This window comes from Rhamphochromis sp. 'chilingali' (assembly GCF_963969265.1).
Source record: "Rhamphochromis sp. 'chilingali' genome assembly, chromosome: 17".
Taxonomy (NCBI): domain Eukaryota; kingdom Metazoa; phylum Chordata; class Actinopteri; order Cichliformes; family Cichlidae; genus Rhamphochromis; species Rhamphochromis sp. 'chilingali'.
In genome coordinates this window covers 22,918,981-22,930,677 of record NC_137944.1, presented here as the reverse complement: position 1 = coordinate 22,930,677, position 11,697 = coordinate 22,918,981, and the positions used below count along the sequence as shown (strand labels likewise).

General features: G+C 42.4%; 1 protein-coding gene across 1 annotated transcript; it reads left to right on the top strand.

The window, feature by feature from the left end:
* Positions 1-636: 636 nt before the first annotated feature.
* On the top strand, positions 637-11,417 carry tmem79a (transmembrane protein 79a). The gene is made up of 5 exons (XM_080862303.1): positions 637-932; positions 3,666-4,442; positions 5,319-5,513; positions 5,613-5,835; positions 10,226-11,417. The coding sequence occupies exons 2-5, from the start codon at positions 3,758-3,760 to the stop codon at positions 10,416-10,418; spliced, it is 1,296 nt and encodes a 431-aa protein (XP_080718429.1). The 5' UTR covers positions 637-932; positions 3,666-3,757; the 3' UTR covers positions 10,419-11,417.
* The last annotated feature ends 280 nt before the right edge of the window (positions 11,418-11,697 follow it).

Here is an 11,697-nt window from a genome sequence, read left to right as displayed (position 1 = left end):
ATGCTGAGAAAGAGCGTTGAGTGTGTTGGTATTTGAGGACTGTGGAGAAAGCTTATATTAGGATGCCAAGACAGGAACTGTGGTACTGCATGAGGAAGGTGGGAGAGAGCCCGGAGAGATGGAGGTATGAAGTTAGTAGAAGCAAGATAGAATATGTGTGTGTGCATGAAAAAGCGACAGATGGAAAGCTGAAGCTGCGAGGAGCAGAAGTAGTGAAGGTGGATCAGTTTAAATATCTGGGTTTAATGCAATGCAATGGACAGCTTGCAAGAGAGGTGAAGGGCCGAGTGCTAGGGTGGAGTGCGTGGAGACGAGTGTCAGTGGTGATTTGTGACAGAAGAATAGTTACAACAATGAAGGTGAAAGTTTCTAGGATGGTAGCGAGACCTGCTATGATGTATGGCACGGAGAGGCCTGACCTTCTGTTTCTGTACAGGCCACGCCTCTGTATTCAGGTGAATAAATTAGCCTGTGAAGGGAAATGCGTTTGTTATGAAAAAGGAAATTTTTTGTTGTAAATTTGAGGCTGTAAACATGCTTTTTATGCTGTAAAATTGGGCATGTTAACATTTAGAGATCGAACTATTCTGAAGACAGCTCCTCAAGTGTTCACTAGAGGAACTGCAGCTTTTCAGCTCTGGAATAAAGGTTGATTAGCTGAACACGTGACTTTTTAGTAGAGACCGTAAAGATTAATAATAAAGATAAATACTCTAACTTTGATCAGAACCCCGATACAATAACGCTTTGAGAGAGGGCGGGGATGTTGACGTTTCTCGGGCGGAGTGATACTTCTGCACTGTTTAAACAGTGGAATAGCACCTGGCCTCACCTGTCTGGAACTTTGTTTCCGCTTGCGGGAAACGGCAAAACTGGCGACTTTTAAACGAAGTTACGGATTGTCTCAGTGATGTGACCGGATTTAAAAACAGGTAAATCAACCGTTAACTTTTTTAAAAGATATATTTTAAAACCCGGTGCGGCGAAGAATCAACGGGCTGAGTCGTACTAAATATAGAGTTGCTAAACAAGTTCTGGCTGAAGCTACTTTTTCTTTCACGGGCTTCTAAAGTTACTCTACAGTGCATTTAAAGGCCCAGAAACGTCTCTGTGACACCTTAAGCCTTCACAGCAAACTCTAGACAATAAACTTGATCAACAGTGACCTGTTTTTTTTTTTGTTTTTTTTTTTTTAAGTGAAATACCGATAATGTGGACCGGTCGTCCAGAAGCAGAAGTATTTCCTGAGAAATCGCAGCGGCTGCCTCACATATTTTAATGCGTGTACAGCTTTGAGCACTCCTATCTCATTTTCTTAAATGTTTAAGAAAACAAAACATTTGATAACACATTAGATCTTTTTTTCTAACGACTTTGCACGATATTTTCAATCCTGAACAGCTCAAATCAGATTAATGGACGATGCAGCTGATTCTTGGTTGAGGCCTCAAAGTGGTGAAATGCCATCAGAACTGCTTTAGTTCTCAATGTCATAGATTCAAAGAGGTGCTGGAAACGTTCTTCAGAGATGTTGCTTCATGTTGATATGATTGCATCACACAGTTGCTGCAGATTTGTGAGCTGCGCATCCATTATGGGTCTGCTGTTCCACCACATGTCAGAGGTGCTCTGTTAGGTTGAGATCTAGTAACTGTCAGTGCAGTGAATTCATTATCATGTTCAAGAAACCAGTTTGAGATGATTTCAGCTTTGTGACGTGGCACGTTATCCTACTAGAACCAACTATCAGCAGATGGGTACATTGGTCTCAAAGAGAGATGGTTAGCAACAGTACTCAGGTTGGTACTAAGGGGTCCAAAATATACCACAAGAATGTCCCCTAAATTGTTACATCACAAGCAGCCTGAAATGCTGATACAAGGCAGGATGGAGCCATGCTTTCACATTTCTGCCAAATTCTGATCGTACAATCAGAATGTTGCAGTAGAAATTGAGACTCAAAATAAAATGTTATTTGTATAGGACATTTTCAGAAGAATCTCAAGCAACAATAAAATGAATCAAATACAAGTTTAAAAAGAAGCATTTTTAGCTGCTTGTTAAAAGGGATCAAATCCATTGATCAGAGGCTCAGAAGGATGTAATTGCAGATCTGGGGGCCACTGTTAAAAAAGCTCTCAGCCTTGTGTGATGCGGGCCCTGATCACTTGACCTCCAGGACCTTGCTGGGAATGCAAGGATGTAAAAGTTCACTGATGTAACCTGAAGTTTGTCTGTGCAGAGCTCTAAAAGTCAAAGCCAGATCCTTAAAGTAGACTCTAAAGATAATGGGGAGTCAAGGCGATTGAATTAACAATGTTGTGAAGTGGGAGCACTCAGGAGATTTAGAAGATAACCTATAGAAGTTTCAAGGAAGCTTTCTTAAGACAAGTGAACAATGAATTGCAGTAATCCAAATGTGATGAAATAAAGGTGTGAATAACGATTTTCCCTTCAGAGTGTGACCCAATGAAACTGAACTTGGTAATATTTCTCAAGTAGAATCCAAGAGTGAACCAGAGATTTAACGTAAGCATTCAAAGTAAAGGCCGAGTCAGAAGTTACACCTGAGAGAAGATTTAGCTAACGTGGCAGAGGATCAAAAATGTCCATAACCTTAGACACAAATCTTTTCAAAGCACAAAAAAAGGCTTCTGTTTTTGCTTCATTAAGTAGAAGAAAATTGTCAAACATCAAACTTTTAATATTTTCTAAATCCAAGAGTAACTATACAACTTAGAAAAATCTTGGGGCTTAAAGGAGGCATACAAATGAACGTCATCTGCATAGAATGATCCAAAAAAGTACTTAATAGTGCTCAAACTGTGCTGAAGAGGGACGGAAACAGCCTTCTGGTACACCGTAGGCAGGAGAATAGGACCTAGACTTGGAAGCAGTCATGGGAAAGGACCATTCAGGCAGAAGTGATCAGAGTCATTTCAAACCAGGCCACGATACGCCCACCCAGTATCTCAGTTAATTGAGCAAAAAGTGATCGTCAACATTTCTGAAGGTAGACATCAGCAGAACAGATCAATCTCCTGCATGATTGATCCGGGGCTGGGTGGCGGGGGCAGCACCTCCCTCTACCCTGCCACCTCCTCCTGCTTGTCCTTGGGAACACCAAGACATTCCCAGCAGTGGAACCTGGTGTGGCCTTCTGCTGCTGTAGCCAATCTGCTTCAAGTGTTGTGCTGTGTATTCAAAGATCCTCTTCTGCATGTCTTGGTTGTAACAAGTGGTTGTTTGAGTTACTGTTACCTTCCTATCAGCTCAAAGCAGTGCGGTAGTTGCTGGTGAAGTTGCTGCCATGTGATTAGCTGATTAAATATTTGCATTAAAGATAAATTCAACAAGCGTACCTAACAAAGTGGCCTTTGAGTGTACATCGTGATCTCCTAATAATTTTCCCGTTCACCCTCTGGATTAGTCGTTTATTGCATTTGCGACTCAGACACGTAGTGATTCATGTATTAATCCTGTCACATAAATCAGAGCTGCAGTAACATGTTGTATGCACAGTGCTGGTATGTGTGACGACAGAGTGAGCCATATCTGGTAACACGCCCATGATAAACGGTGAACTTTGATGTTTTTATGAAGCTCAAGTTGAAGCAGGCTGCTGCTTCAAGCATCGTTATAATGTTTTGTTCCCTCTCTCACAGAGAAATGCGAACAAAGAGGACTTTTAGGAGCTGGTAACAACAGATTCTCAGCAGTGCAGCTGGTATTGACTGGAAGTAAAGAAACACCAAGAATGGCTGACCTAATCAACAACACAAGTGAGGAGCTGGCATTTTCACCTGCTGCTTCAACTGCAGAGCCACAAACGCCAGTAAGTAAAAAGCCACAAGAACACAACGGCTTGGAGGACAAAAGAAAGCTTACAGATGATGAGGAGGAGGAGGAAGAAGAAGAAGATGATGATGCGACCAGCTCTGCTTTTCTGGAGCCAAGCACTTTACCGTGGTCGGCAGGCAGAAACAGCAGAGCCCTTACAGAGCAGGATGAGGGAATCTCGTCAGAAAAAGGAGGATCAGAGCTTGACGAGAGGGACACGGGAATCAGCAGAGGGAGCCAGGACCTGTCAGAGGAGCAGAGCCAGGAAGAGAGCGATGTGAAGAGCAAGACCAAATGGAGGGAGAGCATGCCCGAGGGGGAGAGGTGGAGGGACGATGAGATTAAGGTGAAGCAGGGTGATAAAGAGGACGGCTCCCTCGCAGATGATGAGGATGAGGAAGAGGAAGACGAAGGGGGATTAACATGGGTCTCGGAAAAATCATCTCCAGGTTTCACGCCACAAGTCACGATTTTGAATCACTCCACGAAAGAGGTTCCCGAGGTGAGCAGGCCACTCGGAGAGAAGGAGGTGGAGCCGGAGATAGAGCACGACTCCGTTGTAGAGTTTTACCCGGAGTGGACAACCAATGACGACAAGTACTGTGAGTATCCCGACCAACCCAGACTCTGCTACACCCAGCCCACTTTTTTTATTAGCATTAATAAGGACCTACTCCTTGCACCGCTGAAATCTTAGTGCTTAGTGCTCTTATTCTGAAAAGTTGTTTCATTTTTGTTTTCAAAGTATTTAAAACTCCATCACAGTCATGAGGTGAGCAGGCAAAGTTGGCACACAGGCACATATCATTGATATCAGGTATTACGATGTCATCGCATTCCTTAACAACCTACTAACTGGCTGAAACAGCCTATTTGTGGCTTTTACGCACCTTACAAAAAGAACAGTATTTTAATTTCACACCAATAAAATCTTGAATTGTGCTATATAGTACTCTTTTTAGTACTCTTGGATCTGTCTTTATATGGTTACCTGAGACTCGAGGCTCTACTTGATAGCACAGAAGCTCCACCTTCATGAGGGGCTGCCAATCAGAAGAGGAGCTTGTTTCACACAGTGGGTGAACTGAGGAGCTGCATCAAGACTAAGTATGAGAGAAATCAGGAAGTGTGACTCATGCAAAGTTACTCTATTAAAGTCAAAGAATAAAAATATGGAGTAGTAATTGAGGATAATAGGTCCGCTTTAATTTGATGATCTAATCACATGTTGGTTCTGTTCCAAGTAGGTTAGCGTGTTTTCTGGAGCGCATTTTCCCCCAGTGAGAAAGTCATTGGTGACCCGGCCTAGATCTCCCTTTTTTTTTGGTGCTTAACTGGAATTAATGACACGTAATTATGTCTTTAGGTGAATCATGCTGTGGCTTCAGGATATGTTGTGTCATCTTTTTTGGCACAGTCTCCTTCCTGCAGAGTTACTTTGGCTAATCATAAACCGTAACTGTGTTCTTCCTCCTCAGACCTGTGTGAGCATATCTGCAAGGAGAAACTGAGGGTGGTTTTGGCGATGGTAGCTGCAGCAATACTTTTCCCTTTCCTGGTGTGGGGTGGTTACGCCCTAATACCTTTTGATTCGCCAAAGCTTGAAAGCGCCCCCCTCAGGGTGGTGTACACACTGCGCTGCGCCTTTTTTGCCAGCGTGCCCATCCTGCTCGGTGAGACTTTAGTGTTTTCCTGTGTTTAAAATTGTAATGCACCAAAGCAAATCTGTCATGCAAATAAGAAAATAAGGTGACTATGATCTTTCTCTGCAGGCGTGGTGGTGCAGGGCCTCGCCCGGCTGCGTTACAGCGCGGTCAAGCCCCTCGTTCAGAGTAACCTGTTGAACATACAAGTGGCCGTGCACTGGCACTACGTCAATGAATCGCTCGGCCTCTTCCTCTTCTACTTCCTGCAGCTTGCTGTCATGGCAACCTACATCAGCCAGGACCTCATCAAACTGGTGCCGCTGCTTACCATCGTATTTGTTTTTGGCAGGTACGTGTTTGTGTGCGTGTTGTCAGCAACTGGTAGTTCAGTGATGAAAATATTATGATTAGTTTATACCTACTGAATGACACTCTCATAAGACTCATCTCTCATAAGACTTTTCAGACTATCTAAACATGGAGCACAGCAATGATTAAGTAAAGGAGGGTTCTGTGTCAAGCCTGCATTGGTGCTCTCTGGGTACTCAAGCGCCAGAGATATTAATTTTGTGTTAAAGTGTGATTGTGATGCTGGCCAGTGGTGTGAATGTGAGAGTTTTTACTTGCATCTGTCTAGGATGTACCCTGCTTCTTGCTCACTGTCAGCTGGTATAGGGTCATCTTCCCTTAGCCCGAATTAGATAAATGGTAAAGAAAATGCTGATATAGATGGAATTTTATGGATGGAATGATTTTCCAACTTCCTAACAGACCGTGCAGAAGCTCAAAGAATCCCAAACAAATACAGAGGGAGATGTTTTAAGAGCTTGAAAAGATTAGACTTTCCAAAGAAAATGTCATGTATTTCTGTTTCTGGTCTATACTTGCATCGCTGTACCAGTGCTGCTGCAGAGGTACAGTGGAGATAAATTATACGTTTGTGGTGATGTCACTGTTTGCGTGCAACATGGTCACTCTTGTGTGACCTCATCAGAAGCTCGAATGTCCTCAGCAACACTAATATCAGGAGGGACTAGGACCTCTGGTATAATAAGCTGACATGGTGTCACACCTCTTCTCTGCTTCTATAGCAAGGAGGCTGTCTGGTGAAAGGCTCACTCATGGTACTCAGAGAACCGGGGTTATATACATAACCTTAAAGTTCTGGTCTTTTACATGTGTTGATGGGCAGGTTTTGTCTGAGTCACAAAAGTAAATTAAGGAAATTAGTGCAAGTTTTGCATGTCCTCAGTACCAGTATAGGTGGTCACATCATTGTGCTTGACAAAACCAGTGTGTCGATCATAATAGGCTCGTATGATTGGAGTTTAACCATGCATTGCATTAACTTTTGATAATTTGTGCCAAGTAAGGGAATCATCAGCAGTTTTTGAAGGATTGTTTAAAAAAAAAAAAACTCAACTAAAAGTTTGTCCAGATGTCCGCACGTCATAATGACCAAACCTATTACAGTTCATGCTAAGGGGGAGGGTTGATGACAACACTGTTGCAGTTACTTTACTAAAATCCAGGAGCTGTTGTACGTCAGTACGATTTATCCTCCATTAGCTATGATTGTCCCTATACAATGATCTGAATCCATGAAAGTTTTGTCTGTGATAAAGTTTTAAACCTGTTCGACTGTCACAGTCGTCTCTGTGAAACCTGGGAAAGGTGCTGAGCAGACAAAAGTCCAACTAAAGCTGCAAAGTCGGCGTGCTCAGACTCCGTCATTACTACGACTTCACTAGACTGACTAGGTCAAATTTCTGTGAGACAGAAAGTGCGGCTGTAGTGAGTGTTTTTTTTAAAAGCTTTTAATGTGATTACTCCTCTGATCTTTAGGTCTACAACAGTGAACTCTAATCCCTTTAAAATGCTGCTTGATGCTTTAATTGGTTTTTATTTGGTTGCACATTAGCTCCACAAGTATGAGGTAAAGACTGTGAAACCATTACTTTCAAATTGTACTGTGCAAGAACAGATAATCATCTTCACTTGTAAAAAAACAAACTGTTTTTGTGCCCCAGTTAAATGAATAAATGAGGAGAAGCTGAAGAACAAAGTTTCTTTTCAAACTTTAAAGAATCATCAGACCAAAAAGCCTTTTTAACAGCCTTTTAAATAAAGTTTCACTCTTTGTTCAGTCAGTGGCTGAACAAACAAACATGACCCCTCGATCAGTTTTACTAAATTGAATACAGTGAAACTATTTGCATGCTCGAGCACGATTAAAACAAGATATATTATCTAAACCACAGAGAGGGTGAATAACTTGTTATATAACCTGTTACTTCCTGCTGTTTCTCTGTTGGACTCGTCATGCCTCTAACTGCTTTCCTGCCTTTCATCATCTGGTTCAACTGGGGATTTGCCCTAAACCTGTCTGATCACCCGTACTGCTGCAGTTACTTTATCCACAGTTTAAAGCTTGCATTCAAAAGAAAAACATCTGCAGTGGGGACATCACAGTGCCGCCTGCTTACAAAAAACAGTGAGCCAGTCGTATCGATCCCTGGTTCAAAGAGTGTGCTGTGGGACTCTGAAAACTAGTGATAAGTCAAGGGTAGCTCATGGTTTATTTCTCAAAAATTGCAGTCTGAAATTGCACTCAAAGATTATTTTTTTTTAGTTTTTTTTACCTTTGTGCACGTCATTATATTTTGGGTAATCTGCATAAACCAGGGGTGGGCAACTCCTGGCCTCAAGGACCGGTGACCTGTAGGTTTTAGATGTGTCCTTGAGCCAACACAGTTCCAACTGTGATTTAAATGGCTAAATTACTTCCTCAACATGTCTTGAAGTTCTCCAGAGGCCTGGTAATGAACTTATCATTCGATTCAGTTGTATTGACCCAGGGTGATAACTAAAACCTGTATGACCACCGGCCCTTGAGGCCTGGAGTTCCCCACCCCTGGTATAACCAATTAGGAGCAACATACAGTGGCTTGCAAAAGTATTCGGCTCCCTTGAACTTTTCCACATTTTCTCACATTACAGCAACAAACATGAATCAATTTTATTTGAATTCCACTTTAAAGACCGATACAAAGTGGTGTACATGTAAGAAGTGGAACGAAAATCACATGATTCCAAACATCTTTTACAAATAACTGAAAAGTGGCGAGTGCGTAATTATTCAGCTCCCTGAGTCAATACTTTGTAGAACCACCTTTTGCTGCAATTACAGCTGCCAGTCTTTTAGGGTCTGTCTCTACCAGCTCTGCACATCTAGAGACTGAAATCCTTGCCCATTCTTCTTTGCAAAACAGCTCCAGCTCAGTCAGATTAGATGGACAGCGTTTGTGAACAGCAGTTTTCAGATCTTGCCACAGATTCTTGGTTGGATTTAGATCTGGACTTTGACTGGGCCATTCTAACACATGGATATGTTTTGTGTTAAACCATTCCATTGTTGCCCTGGCTTTATGTTTGGGTCGTTGTCCTGCTGGAAGGTGAACCTCCGCCCCAGTCTCAAGTCTTTTGCAGACTCCAAGAGGTTTTCTTCCAGGATTGCCCTGTATTTGGCTCCATCCATCTTCCCATCAACTCTGACCAGCTTCACTGTCCCTGCTGAAGAGAAGCACCCCCAGAGCATGATGCTGCCACCACCATATTTGACAGTGGGGATGGTGTGTTCAGAGTGATGTGCAGTGATAGTTTTCCGCCACACGTAGGGTTTTGCATTTTGGCCTAAAAGTTCCATTTTGGTCTCATCTGACCAGAGCACCTTCTTCCACATGTTTGCTGTGTCCCCCACATGGCTTGTGGCAAACTGCAAACAGGACTTCTTATGGTTTTCTTTTAACAATGGCTTTCTTCTTGCCACTCTTCCATAAAGGCCAACTTTGTGCAATGCACAACTAATAGTTGTCCTATGGACAGATTCCCCCACCTGAGCTGTAGATCTCTGCAGCTCGTCCAGAGTCACCATGGGCCTCTTGGCTGCATTTCTGATCAGTGCTCTCCTTGTTCGGCCTGTGAGTTTAGGTGGACGGCCTTGTCTTGGTAAGTTATACTTTTGCAAGCCACTGCATTTGGCATCAGAAGCTCTCTGGTTCCCATTTGTAGCCAATGTTCTGTTAACCTGTTACATCTGAGCATTCATAAATGGACGGTGTGGAATAGATTTTAGCATTTTATAAACCAGATTTAATAGGTAACAGCTGATTTAGACTTCTGCAGCGAGTCTTCGTTGAGCTGATGATGTCACCTACACACGTGGACAAGCTTCGAGGCTACGTTCTGCTTTTCATAAGCAGTCTGCTGCCAGCCGATTTTAAAAACTGCTGTAATAATGAATACATTTAATTTCCAACTCGGGCTGAGAGCTCTGAGACGATAATTAATTCTTCCTATACCACAGCACTTTGAGCTACATACTGAAAAATAAGGCCTCAAATCTCCAGTACTCCATCACATTGTGCCCTGAAAAAGATCTGACAGTCTCGAAAACACGATGACAGAAAATTAGGACACTTTAAAAAAAAAAAAAAAAAAAAAAAAAAAAAAAAAAGAAGCCTCTATTGGGCCATTAGTGCAGCTTTGAGTCATCAAGCACTCGATACAAAAACAGATGAAAAGGATAAAGGAGCTGCGGTGTCTAATGTTCCTGCTGAAAGGAGAGAGTGGGTGTGTGGGCTGATGCGGGCAGTGATCCGATCTTCTCTCAGTATTGTGTCCAGCTGCTGGTGACTGTGCTTCAAACAGAAATGAGTCTCATCCCCCTCTCGTTGCAGGCTGATCTACTGGCTCTGCCTCTCCCTGGGCAGCAGCGCCAGAGGCTTCGGCTTCGGCTTCTCCTTCTTCCCCATACTAGTCATGCTGGGCACCAACCTCTACTTCGTGTGCTCGTCGATGGGACAAGACGGCGTCTTTGACGTGGCGCTGCCCACCTCTGCTCCTCCACCCAGGCAGCGCTGGTGGGGTTAAAAGGGCGTGGAGCAGAAAGAGACAATGAAACCTGTAATATAATACTTGGAGTATAACGATACAGTTTTTGCTCACAGACAGCTCGTTCTGTCCTGGTGGGTCCAAGTTTTAATAAAGAAGTCATCTGCTGATGAATTAAATATGCTTTATGATCATTGATCAGCAGTGTTGTGTAAAAATATATATATTTTTGTATAATTTAGCCCTGATGCAGTTCATCATACGGGGCTGTTAATCAGTGACTTCATGAAAAGCTAAAGGATCACGACTTAGTGCGAAATGTTTCCTCGGACCTTTTTCTGTTTACAAAGAATTCAAACGTACGAGCTCGTTATGTTGTGGGTGAAGAAAGTGACTTTAAAAACCGGAGCGTCAAAATCAGAAACATTTAATCAACCGTCCAATCATAAAACATATGACTCTGTACAGTTGTCTTTTTTTTCTTGTTTTTAAACTTCGCTTTGAGCAGACTGACGTAGACGATCCGGTTTATATAGATTTAACATTTTGGACGCCCTCATGAGACGATCCGTTCTTAGTGAGCTACAACTCTGTGGTCTCATGTTTTGTGCTGATGTAGTACTTTTTTGTATGTTTGTATATCTACTTGTTATTTTTTCACTTTAGGTCATATTTAGTGATTTAAACTTTAAAATACACAAACTAAAACAAAATATCTGAACTCTCGACATAAGAGAATTAAAAGATTTTCAAATCATTGTCTTTCACTTATTTGTTTATTTTCACACTGCTGCTGCCAGCTGTGTGGCTTCTTAAACTTAATATTTATAACTGTGCCTGTTAAATGCACCTTTGTTGTTTTGATCAAAGGCTTTTCTTTGTTGATAGCAGCACAAAGTGAAATGCTATTTTTGGATTGTCCTTTTTTTTTTTTTGTGTCCAAAGGATGTTTTGTGTTTACCCCCCCCTCCTGCTGTGAGTGGTAAATATGTAAAGAAAATGTCAATATTTGGGCCCCTGAATGAGTTCAATAAATCTTCATTATGAAACATGATAACAGTGCAGCTGATGATTCAGATTAAAATGCCTCATTTCATCAATTCTCTCCGGGAAAGGGTGAGTCAATGTTCTGAGTTTTGGCAACATCAGAATGTAAAGCTGAAAAATGCCCCCAGTCCTGAAAAGCAGACTGCAGAGCCACGATCGCGGTGACCCGACGAAGCTCGAGGAGCGCCGTGAGTAACGCCGTATCAAAACCAGCAAACGGCGGACGTGAATGAACTCTGAGTCAGTGCCACAGGGTTGAAGTCCATTACTG